The sequence below is a fragment of the Notolepis coatsorum genome, assembly GCF_963971535.1.
Source record: "Notolepis coatsorum genome assembly, chromosome: 1".
Lineage (NCBI taxonomy): Eukaryota > Metazoa > Chordata > Actinopteri > Aulopiformes > Paralepididae > Notolepis > Notolepis coatsorum.
The window spans coordinates 126,750,743-126,766,841 of record NC_140165.1 but is presented as its reverse complement, the minus strand read 5'-3'; the positions used below and the strand labels follow the sequence as shown (position 1 = coordinate 126,766,841).

Below are 16,099 nucleotides of genomic sequence, written 5' to 3'. Positions count from 1 at the left end.
ACTCTGGCAGTCAAAGAGCTGATGTACAAAAAGGTCTACATCAAACATAAATAACACAGCGGTCACCATTTCAAAGGGAGTTTATTTACTTTGTGACACAATAGCCAAACAAATACACTCGCGCGCGCACACACACACACACACACACACACACACACACACACACACACACACACACACACACACACACACACACACGCACACACACACACACACACACACACACACACACACACACACACACACACACACACACACTATTTAGAGCAGTCTAAATAATGTTACAGTATTAATATAGCCATCAATATCTTATGCTAAATGATTAGGGCCTATTACAAAATAATTAAAACTATATTTATCAATTAAGTCCGAGTCCTCGTCTGCACCTTCCGAGTCCAAATGCAATCAATGCTCGAGTCCAAGTCATCAGTGCTCAAGTCCAAGTCGAGTCACGAGTCCTGAAAATCTGTCCAAATCAGTTCTACAACACTGATATACAGTATGTGTTAAGCTGTGTGTTCTCAATGCATTGACTGGCACAGCGCCATGCAGTTCTGTCCCTTGACATTCAGGGTAATTGCCAGATTGATGATGTGCAGATTATGGGAGGGTTTACAACTCACTGCGATGCAGATCAAACCGTAATGTGGAATGTCCCACTATTAGACTGTTGGTCATGGCAACACAGCTGGAAAGCAGGGTCATTCCATGTTCGTACAGATGTCCCCCCCCCCCCCCCCCTCTCTGTCGTACCTCATCTACCCTTAAAGGGGCAGTTCACCTAAAATAAAACAACAACAACATATGTTCCCCCTTACCTGGAGTAATATCTATCCATCGACATTGTTTCAATGTGATTCGCTTCGTTTTGGAGATATCTGCTGTCGAAAAACTCAAAAGTAATTGCTCTTGAGGCTTTCAAATGACGTTTTTTGGACCTTTGAGCACCACAAGCCAAGTGCCATTCAGCTCCATTGTATTGGAGTGAAGGCAGATATCTCCAAAACGAAGCTAATCACATCGTAACAATCTGGATGGATAGATAGCACTCTGGGTAAGGGGGAACATATATATATCTTTATTTTTTTTTATTTAATTTGTTTTGGGTGAACTGCCTTTTTAAATCTCTTTGAGTTGAAGTTCATTACCGCCCACCAATTTACTTCATCTTACCAATATTGTGCGACTTCGGAGAGTGACATCAGAGAGTGACATCGGAGAGTGACATCAGAGAGTGACATCGGAGAGTGACATCAGAGAGTGATATCAGAGAGTGACATCAGAGAGTGACATCGGAGAGTGACATCAGAGAGTGATATCAGCGAGTGACATCGGATAGTGACATCAGAGAGTGACATCAGAGAGTGACATCAGAGAGTGACATCGGAGAGTGACATCGGATAGTGACATCAGAGAGTGACATCGGAGAGTGACATCGGAGAGTGACATCGGAGAGTGACATCAGAGAGTGACATCAGAGAGTGACATCGGAGAGTGACATCAGAGAGTGACATCAAAGAGTGACATCAGAGAGTGACACCAGAGAGTGACATCAGAGAGTGACAGGAGACAAATATAATGAGCATATTGAAGCTTCACACTTCACCATCCTTAAAAGTGTTTTGGCCATGAGAATAATAACTAGTGTTTGCGAATGGACTACAGCTGATTCCCGGTCAGTTGCGTTGATACAGCATAGAGGTTCTGTCCCCCTGACTTGACTGTTGTTAATTGAAAAACATGTGGAGCCAATACTAGTAGGCAGAGAGGTGGAGGACAGATGTTTCGTTTATTGATCGAACTGTTGATCTTGGCCAGGTTTTGGTATAAGAAACAACCAAAAGAAACTGAACAGGAGGCCAGCTGTTACAGTCATAGCCTAGCTGTTGCCTAGCAATGCACCAAACATTTGACTGAAACCTTGTTTTAGCCAACTCTCAGCTGATCTCAGTCCCTCTCTCTCTCCCTCCCCAGCAGCCATTGACTGTGTGGTTGGATCGTGGGGCCCCTGGTCCCCCTGTACGTCTCCATGCGGGGTAGGCAGCACAGAGAGGAGCCGCCAAGTGTCTGTTCCACCCAGAAACGGAGGAACACCTTGTCCCGACCTCAAACAACGCCGAGGCTGCTTCGGAAACAACGCCATATGCAGCACTGCTAAAGGTGAGTTATTTTTGTTTTTTATTTATATTATTATTATTTTTTTTTTATCAACATTTTATTTTAAAAAATTCAAAAACAAACGCAACATTGACGACAATAATAATTACAATACTGACAAGGCAACAAAAATATCAAACAGATCCAAAACCCGACAAAAAACTAAAACAAAATACAAAATATAAATAATAAATCTGTGTTAAATCTTAGCTAATAATACTAAATAACATTTTAAATAAATACAGGTAAAAAGTAACAAGTAAAAATTTAAATAGCAATAACAAATTTAAATAATAAAGACCTCACAAACAACACAGAAGACATTAGACACTAGACAAACAGACCCCCCCCCCCCTAGACCGCCGGACTCCCCAGGACCGACACCCCACCCCTACTTTTTTACATTATTATTAAAGGTGCTATATATAACATTCAGCCACTAGCTGTCACACTAGAGCACGATGTCATTTATCCAATCAGGTGCATTCCACGTGGGCAAATGGGAAGTCGGAAGGGGCTACATTCCTGCAACATGTAAACAACAACATTCATTTTGGACCCGCTACATTTTTTTTTGATGATCAACTCATTAAACAATCATTATTTTAGGGGAAAAGCAATAGCTTTATCCCGCAACTTTCTAAAGGCTCTGTGGATGTATTATATATATATATATATATATATATATATATATATATATATATATATATATATATATATATATATATATATATATATATATATATATATATATATATATATATATATATATATATATATAAAAATAAAAAGATTACTGTACAAATGTTATCTCTATAGCACCATTAACTTGTATTTGTCTGGGTAATTAGGTATATTATGCTCTTTTTCATCAGTGCTTCACATTCACACCTGGCAGCCCGGTACAATCACAGTCCAACACTGTTGACCTACTGTCGACCGAGCAATTCCACTGGAGCAGTGCCTTGCTCAAGTACACTTAAACAGTGGTTGTTGAGAGAGGGCAGTGTTACCCATTTACTACCACCACCCAGATTGCTCTGCCAGTCAGGGGATTTTAACTGGCAACTTTTTATTCACAAGCCAGCTGCTTCTCTAAACTTTAGGCCACTGCTACCCTCAACTTGACTCAACGCGTCTACATTTATACATTTTTGCACACGTGTACAAACTCTATGATGGGGTCCAATTCCATATCAGTTTGGCACTTCCGTGTTCTCTGAGGTCATGCTGGCTGACACATCTGCTCTAAAGCCTTATCTTCAGCTGCACTATTTCAAATCCATCTGCCAAGTTACAGAGCTGAATCTCCCAGTGGTAATAAACCTGCAGATAAACTTCCCAGAATGGTCAACGGTTTCCACAAAATAGCTGGTCCTGCTGCGCTTCACCAGAGGCTGAGTAACAACCCTAACTGTATCTCATATGAACAGGATCAGATGTGATGAAATGTGGGTTTTCCCACTTGTATGTTCTGTTCTCTGAGATATCCTGTGTATGGATGCTCCTGCGTAAGAACTCAGCGAATGGGTTTAACCCTTTCACCACCACACTACAGAAGGTTGACCCTTTCACTACCACATTAACCGTCTGCAGTGTGGTAGTGAAAGGGGGTATACCTTCTGTAGTGTGGCAGTGAAAGGGTTAACCCTTTGTCGTGTGGCAGTGAAAGGGTTAACCTTCTGTATTGTCACAGTGAAAGGGTTAATCCTTTGGTAGTGTCGTAGTGAAAGGGTTAAAATATCTCTTTTGAATCCCCCCCCCCCCCCCCCCCCCCCCCCTCTTCCCAGAAGTGGCCAAGATCCTGCCTGATTCTTTTAAGAGGAACTTCAAGGACCCCTGGAGACGACCCCACATGCTGATGAAGGAGGAGAAGCCCAGGTAGGACAACATTGTGACCTTTGACCCGGCTGGCTTGCTGCTTCTCTCTAGGACTTAGGTCTCATTCATGACTAATGCGGGGAAAGCGCATGTTTCCCCTGCTGTTGAACAGGTTGTGTTGGGCTCCGGCAGTTGTTACCACAGGGGGTTGAAGTTGAGTAAACTTTTGCCATAACGCAATCCCTCCCCGCGCTGCAGTGGATGATCGATCACCGTGGAAGACAAGGGGTTGGGGGGGATGGGGATTAAAAAGCTCACAGCATGATGTCACACAAATGGCCCGTCCACACCAACACACCAACCTGCGGCCAGGTGCTGCATTGTCGGATTAGATGAGAACCCATAGGATTCTATAGTAGGCTACAGATAGAATGAGTGCTTAGGGGTTAATTAATTGTAACAGTACAGTACAATCTCTCCAAAAAACAATGCTGATTTATTTTGCACATGATCTCACACACATCCAAAAACGGTTTTGAACACATTCATTTATTTTTTTGTAAAAAAAATTATATATTCAATTTTTTGGGGTGCTTTTGTGTATTTTTCACCCATCCCAATTTAGTCGTTATGCCAATTCCCTTTCTGGTCATTGCATGCATTGCCCCACTGTCGGCCTCAGGGACGTGCACAGGACTTTAGAAAGGCAGGTGCCCAAAAGGAGAAAAGGGCATCAATTATTAAATGCAATGCGAGCGCGCACAGCGCGCAAGCCCGATTTTTGGGGTTAATACAAGTCTATGGTACATTCAGTTTCACCGATAGATGTCACCAAAACTACATAGTGTCCCTTTAATAACACAATATGCGCTCCAGACCAACAGCTGCGGGCGGCATGCCGAAATTAACACGCTGTGTTGAGAGAGCAAGAGAGAGAGAGAGAGAGAGAGAGAGAGAGAGAGAGAGAGAGGGAGGGGGAGAGAGAGAGAGAGAGAGAGAGAAATAGTAACTGTAAAAAAAGAGGTCTCGACTCGAGTGTGAGCTCAACAACAGCTGGATATCAATTTCGTGTTCAGTGCACTGCTGGCCCGGCACGCGGTTTACATCATCTCATCATCACCCACCCACGTGCTATGCGTAAATAATAGGTCCTTCCAAGTTCCAGGAGAGGGGTGGCATTTCTCTCTCTTTCTTTACCTAATATTTAGATTCTATCGTGACATCTTTCATTTGGAAGGGCAGGGCAGTATATCTATATGTGCAACAGTAAAAAAAAAAAAAGAGGGTGGCATAAAAAGGGCACTTTCTAATGAAAAATGAAAAAGGCAGGTGCCCGGGCACCCCTTCACCCCTATGTGTGCACGTGCCTGGTCGGCCTGGGGAGGGTGTAGAACTACCACATGCCTCCTCCGATACATGTGGAGTCACCAGCCGCTTCATTTCACCTGACAGCGAGGAGTTTCACTGGGTGAACGTAACGCATGCGGAGGTTCACACTATTTCCCCCAGATCCCCTCCCTGCTGAACAGGCACCCGACCGACCAGTACTGTAGGAGTCACAGTTTACAACGACCAGGACACATACCCCACCGGCTTCCCACCCGCCAACACTGCCAATAGACCTATCTCAAACCCTGCCCCTTTTCTTGATCCTCCAATCACAGCTGTCGCTTACCTTAACTTTGTTTGTACGAGGAAGTCCGAGGTAAGCGACAGCTGTGATTGGAGGATCAAGAAAAGAGGGCAGGGTTTGAGATAGGTCCATTGTGTTAGTAGGGATGACTGATTGATTGATTGATTGATTGATTGATTGATTGATTGATTGATTGATTGAAAAGTTTATTAACAGATTGCAGAATGGGTACAGTACAGTACAGCTCAATACATACAATTGTTAAGGGGATGCAGACCAGAGAAATGAATGAATGAATGAATGAAAACTTTATTTAACAGATTGCAGAATGGGTACAATACAGTACGGCTCAATACATACAATTGTTAAGGGGATGCAGACCTGAGAAAGACGTTTGTCTTGTTTCCATCAGGGTCCCCCATTTTCAATTCATATAGACATTTATGACATACACAACATACATGACATTTATGGCATAGGGACATATAGGTATTTAGTACTGATACATTTGTGACATAGGCGGTATTCAAATATACAGTACTGTTACCCCTAGATCCTGACAGAGTATATACATATGATGGGGAGGGGACTGTACATTAGGAGGGGGTGGGTGGGTGGGAGGGAAATATACATACGGCGGGGAGGGAATATATACATGCGGTGGGGAGGAGACTGTCTATTAGGAGGTGGTGGGGGTTTTGGGCATTTATGGTGGCCAGTTTCGAATTGCAGCCTCCCGTAGGTGCTCTTTAAGGGCGGTTTTGAATGTGGGCAGGGATTCACATTCCTTTACAGCTTTGGGTAGGGCGTTCCACATTGTTGTGGCATAATTGCGAAACGTGTTTAGTCCCTTGTTTGAGCCGAATCTGGGTTTAACATGATTTGTTGAGCTTCCTCTGGTGTAGTGGTTGTGGTATTCACTGACCTTTGGGAAGTATTTTGACATGTACATGGGCACCCCGGTCGTATAGTGTATCTTGTAGACCAGGCCCATTGCAAGTTGCTGTACTCTGTCGTCTACTCTAAGCCATCCTAGGTTGGCAAAGTGGGCAGGGGTGAGGTGGGTTCTGGGGTTCAGGTCAAGTAGTAGTCTGACCAGTTTGTTTTGTGATGTTTGTAATTTTGTTTTAAGCGCCTTTGAGGTGCTTTGGTACCATGAGGTGCACGCATAGTCATAGTACCCTTGAATGAGTGCTCCTGCCAGAGTCTTCAGGGTATTCTTGTTTACCAGAGAGGAGATCCGGTACAAGAATCTAGTTCGTTGGTTGACTTTTTTTATTACATTGGATGCCATTTTGTCACAGGAAAGATTTGCCTCTAGGATGGAACCCAGGTAGGTAATTTCGTCTTTCCTTGTGACAATATTGTCACCCACTGTAACTGAGAATCCGTCGGTCTTGCTGAGTTTGTTATTTGAACCGAAGAGAATGGACTCTGTTTTGCCCATGTGTAATGATAGTTTGTTATCAGCGAGCCATATGCAGATTTTGCCTAGTTCCGTGCTGAGGGTTTTTTCAACCTGCAATTTGTTCTTGTCAGAGACCAGCAGGGCTGAGTCGTCCGCAAACAGGAACAAGTTGCAGTCACAGGCTGACGACATGTCATTTGCATAAATTAGGAAGAGTAGCGGTCCTAGTATGCTTCCTTGTGGAACACCACAGCTCACTGTGAGGGGGGGGGATAGAGTACCGTTTACCTCTACCATCTGTTCTCTCCCCTCCAGGTAGGATTGCATCCAGCTCACTGATAGGCTATCAAAACCAATTGCTTTTAGCTTGTCCATTAGAATGGAGTGATTGACAGTGTCGAAGGCCTTTTGTAGGTCCAGCATGACCATGCCGCAGTATTTGCCAGCGTCCACCTCTTGTTTGATGTGGTCGTTCAAATAGAGGAGGCATGTGTCAGTGGAGTGGGACGTTCTGAAGCCAGATTGGAATTCGTAGATTAGGTTTTTTTCCGCCAGGTACTTTTCGACCTGTTCGTAGACTATTTTCTCCATGACTTTCGAGATGGAGGTAAGAATAGAAACAGGGCGGTAGTTGCCTGGGTCTAATTTGCTGCCCTTTTTGTGTAGAGGGGTCACTCTCGCAATTTTGAAGTCCTTGGGGACGTGCCCCTGTCTTATAGAGAGGTTTATTATGTGTGTGATGACTGGGGTGATGGCGGCTGCTGCGTCTCTGAGGAATTTGGAGGGGATGTTGTCATGGCCAGTGGCCTTGTTAGGTTGGAGGGCGCTCAATTTTTTGAGTACCTCATCGGTTGTTACCATTTCAAGTTTGAAGTCGTCTTTGTGGACCCCTAGGTTTTTGTAGTATGCTACTATGTGTTCTACCCCATAATGCCCTGAGTGGGAGGGTAGTTTGTTTACCAGTGTTGTGGCTATGTTTGTGAAGAAGATGTTTAAGTAATTGGCTACATCCAGCTTGTCTGTGATGAGCGTGTTGTCCGTCTTTATGTTTATGTTTGAGAATCTGGTTTTAAGTTTTTTACTGCAGCCTAGTTGATTATTGAGTAATTTCCAAAGTTCGCGGGGTTTGTTTTTGTTTTCCTCAGTTTTGTCGTTGCTGAAATTTCTTTTTGCGGTTCTGATCATGGTGTTTACGTCATTTCTTAGTCTGTTTCTTTGGATTTTTAGTTCAACCACGTGGGCTTGGAGTTCACTGTTTGAGCTTTTGGAAAGCTTTGTCTGACTTTTATGAAGTTCAGAGCATTTTTTGTCTCTGGTTTTCATAGCGGCCAGTATTTCAGTGTGCATCCATGCCTCAGCGCGATTTTTAACCCTGGTGGTTCTTATCGGTGCCATGTTGTTGAGTATTGCTGTGAATTTGGTTTTGAATCCAAGCCATGTTTCTTCAACCTGTGTACCACTGAGCTCATCTGACCAGTCCAAGCTCCCCAGTTCTAGGTTAAAGGCCTCTCTAGAGTAAGTTTTGAGGTCTCTAGATGTGACTGTTTTGTGACAGCCGGCCTTCTGTTTTAGCTTTTTGCGGGTACAGAAAATCATATAATGATCACTTAACCCGCATGCTATCACCCCTTTACTGGAAAGACTTTCGTCTTGTTTACATCAGGGTCCCCCATTTTCAATTCATCATAACATATATGACATACACGACATACAGATAGACAGTACTGACCAAGCCTAGGGATGGGTACCTTTCACATTTGAACCGATACGGTACCGGTACCTGTAAATCGATACCGGTACCCAACGGTACCTTTTTTCTGTACTTTAGTCTTAAGAAATCTAATTTACCTACCTCAGTCGTGTGAAAAAAAATCCAAACTTCAAATAACTACAATTTCGACCGTTTTCGGCTTGCCATTGCTCCGACTGCTTTGTTGTTGAATCAAGTCAAATCCTAGGTAAGCATATATTGTGCGTGTGAACGTTGACATGAAAAGAAAAAAGGTAAAAAAGAAAAGAAAAAAAGGATAATTTAAATTTTTTTTGGTATCTCACTTGAATCGATACTCGGTAGTACCGACGTGTTTCGGTTCGGTACCTCAAAAGTACAGAATTTGGTACCCATCCCTAACCAAGCCGGAGGTACTGCTGACAGCTGGATTCGATCCCAGAGTCTCTGCGGTGGTAGGCGACATTCATTTAGTTTATTTGAGAGTCAATTCAGAGTAAATGAGTTTGAATATGGCCACGAGTGAGGTCATCGGGACATTGACTCTTTGTGTTGTGTTATTACAGCTCCATGAAATGATGTCGATGAAAAAATAGCAATACCTTGTCTTATAGGGACTGCTAGCTTATCATTTAATTGAGCTGTAATTAACACAACACAAGGATTCCATGAGGCTGTGGCTATTTAGCAGTTGGTGCCTGTATCTACCAACCCTAACACTGTGTTTTAACACTTCTGATAGATAGAAATGGAATGCTCTTCAAATTCCTTAGTTGGAAGGCTATACATTTGTTTTCTTTTCAATTTTGACTGTTTCAAAAAGACATATTAATGCCATCGCTCCATGGGTTCCAAACAGATTAGATAGGTGAGACCAAGGCTGTCTTACCACACAAACCAAGGCCCGAAATTGCTTTGACTATGAAAGATGAACCGCTGCCATGGAATATTTGAATGATGAGCTGACCTCTGGTTGATATGGCAGCAGTAATCCATGTAAACCATCTCTCTATCGACGTCATCTTTTGATCTAAGCTGATTGCGGACGGACTCCGCGCTGGAACAATCAGACGCTAGGGAACCAAATCAAGTCCTGTCTCCTCAAATCCCCAGAGCCTTTTACCCAGATTGAAGTTGACACCGAATACCTTTGTTTTGACTGAGGCACAACTTGTTTCAAGTTTCAAGTTTCTTTATTAGTTGTCATACAGAAGTACAGAATACTTTTATATAAAATTCTTCTTTCTGTTTTGCTCCAGAGATTGTGCTAGATAAAAATAGATAAGTATAAAATAAGTATAGTAAGTATAAAATAGAAGTCAAGTACGTAGACAAAAGTGTTCAATATATACATATATACAATGTACAATGCAGAGTAGAAAAGTAACTGAGTTACAATACAATATACTATATACTATACAGTACAATGCAGAAATGGGATGAGGTACAATTTAGGTACAATTTACAGTAAGGTGTAATGAGGTATGGGTTGTAGTGCAAATACTTTACAGATAAATATAAAGTGTGTTTAGGTGTTCTAAAGTGGGTAAAGTGGGTGCTGCAGTGAGTTGTTTGTTTAAAGTGATTGTGTGCGTGTGGATGTGTGTGCTGTGAGTGCATTTGATGGTTGTTACATAGTGTTATTGTCATTTAGCATTCTGATGGCCTGAAGATAGAAGCTTCTTCTTAGTCTCTCTGTGCTTGCCATGAGACTCCGGTATCGCTTGCCTGACCGCAGCAGTTCAAAGAGGCAGTTGTTTGGGTGGCTGGAGTCTTTGATTATTCTCTTAGCCTTACCCATGCACCGCTTGTTGTAAATGTCTTGGAGAGTGGGAAGCCCCCCTCCAATCGTGCGTTCGGCTGAACGGGCCACTCTCTGTAGTCTGCTACGGTCTTGTGCGGTGCTGTTCCCAAACCAGGAGGTGATATTGCCAGTCAGGATGCTCTCTATTGTGCATGAGTAGAAGTTCTTAAGGATCTTCTGACTGACTTGTAACTTCCTTAGGTGCCTGAGGAAGTAGAGGCGTTGCCGTGCCTTCTTCACAACACTGTCAATGTGTGTGGTCCATGTCAAGTCCTCGGATATGTGGGCTCCGAGGTACTTGAAACTGTTCACTCTCAACCGGTGCCCCGTCGATGCTGAGGGGGCTGTAGTCCCCTCCTGAAGTCCACAATCATCTCTTTTGTTTTGCTGACGTTCAGGGAGAGGCAGTTCTCCTGACACCACTGCAACAGATTCTTTACCTCTTCCAGGTAGGCCCTCTCGTCGTTGGCAGAGATCAGGCCCACCACTACTGTGTCGTCAGCAAACTTGTCGGAGGACTGGGAGCGCATTACTCATAAATGTCAACCGCTAACCGTGGATGACACGGTGTTAGCCTGATTTCACACAAACATCTGGCGCACTTGATACGTTCCTAGGGGTGTGTCATGGAGGGTGCCCCAGGGGAAGGGGAGGAGGCTCTGCGACGGCCTTAATATCTGAACTGAGACCATAACATTATTATTTTTTTGATCCACTTTTTCTCCTTATTTTTCTGTTTTTTTCTCCCATCCCAATTTAGTCGTGCCAATTCCCCCCTCCCCTGTCTTGATCGTTGCTCGCATGTGCCCCCCACTGGTCGGTCGTAGGGAGGGTTGAAGAATCTATCGTATGTCCCCTCCGATACATGCGGAGTCAGCCAGCCACTTCTTTTCACCTGCCAGCGCGGACTCTCATTGGCGAGGTGTAACGTGTGGGAGGCTCACACTACACTACTGTGCAGGTGCCCTGACCGACCTGTAGGAGTCGCTGTTCACGACCAGATTACCACCCATCGACTCCCCTCCAGCTGACTCTGCCAATTGAGTCAGTATGACGGCCGGCCCAAGCCGGAGGCAACGCTGACAGCCGGATTCGATACTGGTGTCTCACGCGTTAGTGACGAGCGCTTAGACCGCTTGACCATAACATTATTATGGTGCTGTCAAGAGGTTGTAGTCCTCTCTGGGAAATTGTGAATTGTGAATCCAGAAGTAATTCCAAGGGTTTGACGGATGAGAAATGGTGATTTCTCTCTCAGCTCTCTCTCCCTCTTTTTTCACAACAGGTCCATATATTGTAGTACAATGTGAAGTGTTTGAATTAAGACTGGAACATGTGCTATTGTAGATTTAGCATCTGAGGTTCTTATTGTACTGCAGAGGTTTAACACAGAATTGAGCTGCTTAAGGCATTTTGTCTGTAGTTGCTCTCTCTCTCTCTCTCTCTCTCTCTCTCTCTCTCTCTCTCTCTCTCTCTCTCTCTCTCACGCGCTCGCTCTTTTCAATCCCTTCTCTCTGTCTACATATGTGGTTCTGCATGAACAAGCTCGGGCTTAATGAAGGGTAGAAGAAAGAAAAAAACTTTAAGGAAATCCCCAGTAAATTCAGCTCCATAATTGTTTGTGTATACTATATATACGTGTGTGTGTGTGTGTGTGTGTGTGTGTGTGTGTGTGTGTGTGTGTGTGTGTGTGTGTGTGTGTGTGTGTGTGTGTGTGTGTGTGTGTGTGTGTGTGTGTGTGTGTGTGTGTGTGTGTGTGTGTGTGTGTGCACGCGCGTGTCTGCCTGTCTGTCTGCCTGCCTTATAGCCCTTGTTTACACTCACCATTTCAATCTAGTTTTTGAGATCATATCACATTCTTATTACACCCCTATTCATTATTATGGAGGGTGTAGTTCGGTAGAAAATAGTTCCTACATGAAACTGCTCACAACAAGTTCTGTGGATTATCTTGAGTAACTGGGTCATGCTTTATGGACAAAGACAATGCTTTTGAGTTTTTCAAATGTAGTTTGTTGGTGCTTTGAGCACCACAAGCTGAGTGCCATTGAGCTCCATTGTATTAGAGTGACAGCAGATATTGTCCAAAATTAGGCGAATCACACCGAAACGATCTGGATGGTAAAGGAGAAAATGGGTTTTTATTTTTATTTTGGGTGAACTGCCCCTTTAAGTGAGCGAGACGTTTGTACAGTATTCCCTGTGACAAACCCATTGGGAAGGGTGCTTAGTCACAACTGAGTGAATCAGAGACCAAACAAATTGTGCTCAAGTTCAAAGTAATTGCCATAGAACACAGTGAACTTGCGTATTATTGCTTTCAATTGTACCAGGATTACATTAGAATACCGTAGGTGGCCATAACCCTGCTGGAACACCTTCAAATGCAACAACCTTTCACCCTTTTTTCCTGGGTATAATCAAAAACAAAACAAAAAAAATCTCCTTTTTATAGGCTCAGTCTGTGATTTACACACAAAAAAGGGGAAGCCCCCACCACCAAAAAGAAGAAATAACAATGGACAACATTCTCTGGTTGACTCTTGATTCAAGTACAAACAGTAGACAACAGATTTTTCAATTTCACTTGATCCAGTTTAACTTAACCTGCTTCAAACGGTTTCTTGTTGAAATAAAGCAGGTCACCCCTGCTGTTCCAAGATAGTCTTGCGTGTTTTGAGAAAATCCTTGAAACAAGCTAATTTGTATTGGAACAAGTGCAATTATTTGACCCCAATTGGAAGATTTAGTTTAACTTGTTTTAAGAAAATAAGATTATAAGACTTAATACAAGATCAAATTACTTGGACAGTTTTGTTTTGGAAATGTTTTGGAAATAATTTGCGGTGCACCAGTTTAACATAATTTGACGTGATTGTTGGGTTTTCATTGGCTTTTATCAATCAAGCCCTGTTGGATTTTCTTATTGCTTCTTGGGAACAGAAAATGAGGGATACATTTCATCTTTAGAATGTATTAAAACTCGGCTAGCATTCTGGGTACGTTTCTTTCGCTGATGTTTGTATTGGCATATCTGAAAGGGAGATAACAGTCCTAGACCCGATCCAAGCACTGTGTCGCGAGTACAGTGTATTTTGTGGGTGTCAGCAGTATGTTTGGTTCAGATTCAGACAGACAGGATGGTGTCTGGGTTTCTGGTGGTAATCTAAAAGACCAGCCGTATGTTTTGGCTTTACAACAAGTAACAAAGAGAGAGTGTGACGGTCATCCCAGTGTCTCGCAGAGATTACGAGTTGTAATAAGGCTTTATCAACTGCAAACACAAGCCATTGAATGACCTGTATTCCTTCTCTCTCTCTGTCTGCAGTTATTGTGTGTACCTGCGGATAAAGCAGGCCAGTGCAGCGTGTAAACTCAAGCTATGGAGCGCCCAGTTGGTCAGAGAGAGGCTCGTCTGTGCAGAGTGCCAGAGTGACGCCATGTCAAAGACAGACCGCTGTGGTGGGGATGGGCTCGAGAGCACCAGGTGAGTCACACACACACACACACACACACACACACACACACACACACACACACACACACACACACACACACACACACACACACACACACACACACACACACACACACACACACACACACACACACACACACACACACACACACACACACACACACACACACACCAGAAATATACCTAATTAATTTAGTATCTATTACATACCTCACAAAGGGTAAGTTCACAACTTTAACAGCACATCTGCTATGATTGGACCGTTATGGTTAGTTTAAGGTAACAGTGTGGTTAAAGGAAAACTCCAACATTTTGGGAAATTAGCTTATTTAACATCTTCCCTGGAGTTAGACAAGAAGATACATACCTTTTTTGTCTCTGTGCGTGCATTTAGCTTTGGGAACAGTCGCTCCGTTAGCATAGCTTAGCTTCATCACTGGAAGTGAGGCCGATCCAGAGCCTTACAGTGTATAGTTTGATTGATTGATTGAAAAGTTTATTAACAGATTGCAGAATACACTCCAAATACAACTCCAAAACGTTCATGTAAACATGTTGTGACCTGTGTATTTACCACGTGGAGAAATAAAAAATAATTGAATTAGACAATTACGTTTTATAAGCAAATATACTCTGAACAATTTTTTTGCCCAACCACTACTCTATGAGCGCAGCCAGTGATTTCAACGTGACGCCGTGTTTGTTTACATTCTCATTCATTCAAAAGATCCGAACTGATTGAAGTTTATGGATACCATGACTTGAAATCCTCTTACCTTGACGATTAAAAGCCTCCCCAATTTAGAAAACAGTAATCCAATGGCTGGTATTGTTATATACCGGACGCTCTGAGCTAACCGGAGCTAACACAGACCAGGATCGTAAAGCATATATAATGACTTCCTTTCTGGGGTTGTCAAAATAAAAGTGCGACGTTTATAGCAGCGGAAAACGTTTATTTTGTACATTATCTAACGTTAACACGAACCTAAACTAACGTTACAACTAACCTAAAGTTAGTTTAGGTTCGTGTTAACGTTAGATAATGTACAAAATAAACGTTTTCCGCTGCTATAAACGTCGCACTTTTATTTTGACAACCCCAGAAAGGAAGTCATTATATATGCTTTACGATCCTGGTCTGTGTTAGCTCCGGTTAGCTCAGAGCGTCCGGTATATAACAATACCAGCCATTGGATTACTATTTTCAACAAACACGGCGTCACGTTGAAATCACTGGCTGCGCTCATAGAGTAGTGGTTGGGCAAAAAAATTGTTCTGAGTATATTTGCTTATAAAACGTAATTGTCTAATTAAATTATTTTTTATTTCTCCACGTGGTGAATACACAGGTCACAACATGTTTACATGAACGTCTTGGAGTTGTATTTGGAGTGTATTCTGCAATCTGTTAATAAACTTTTGAATCAATCAATCAAACTATACACTGTAAGGCTCCGGATCGGCCTCACTTCCAGTGATGAAGCTAAGCTATGCTAACGGAGCGACTGTTCCCTAAGCTAAATGCACGCACAGAGACAAAAAAGGTATGTATCTTCTTGTCTAACTCCAGGGAAGATGTTAAATAAGCTAATTTCCCAAAATGTTGGAGTTTTCCTTTAAGGTTAGGGTTTGGGGGAGGCTATCAGAAAAGTATGTCTTGGTAGTCTTGAAGTAAAAGCACTAGGGTTCTTCCCCTAGCAGGGAAGCTCAAACGTTTTCTGATAACGTTAAATTACATAATATGTATATGTATTTATTTGTAATACGTATACATTGTACATGTTCATATTATGTCAATATATTACTTATGGCTATAACATACATACATGTACCTTTTTCCTGTGGTCGATTAGTACTTTATTTCCATATTTTAAGTGAGATCGGGGCTGTTGTTTACATACCAGCGTCTTCTGATGTGTTTATTTCTAGAACATTCTGGACAGCAGCTTCGGTACCTGGTTGTCATGGTTCCTGGGTCAGAGAGTCTTCCTCCGAAGGATGCCGGTGCCCCCCATACTCTGTGCTGTTTGTCTGAGCCGCCACCACAGACCCCCACGCACCCCCCC

General features: G+C 42.9%; 1 protein-coding gene across 1 annotated transcript in view; it reads left to right on the top strand.

Moving 5' to 3' along the window:
• LOC311228532 (somatomedin-B and thrombospondin type-1 domain-containing protein) overlaps positions 1–16,099 on the top strand; it is a 46,531-nt gene extending 30,432 nt beyond the window's left edge. The window contains exons 2-5 of the mRNA XM_084314431.1: positions 1,975–2,160; positions 3,948–4,038; positions 13,881–14,039; positions 15,963–16,099. Coding sequence (XP_084170557.1) covers positions 1,975–2,160; positions 3,948–4,038; positions 13,881–14,039; positions 15,963–16,068 — 542 coding nt within the window. The 3' untranslated portion in view covers positions 16,069–16,099. The remainder of the gene's footprint in view (positions 1–1,974; positions 2,161–3,947; positions 4,039–13,880; positions 14,040–15,962) is intronic.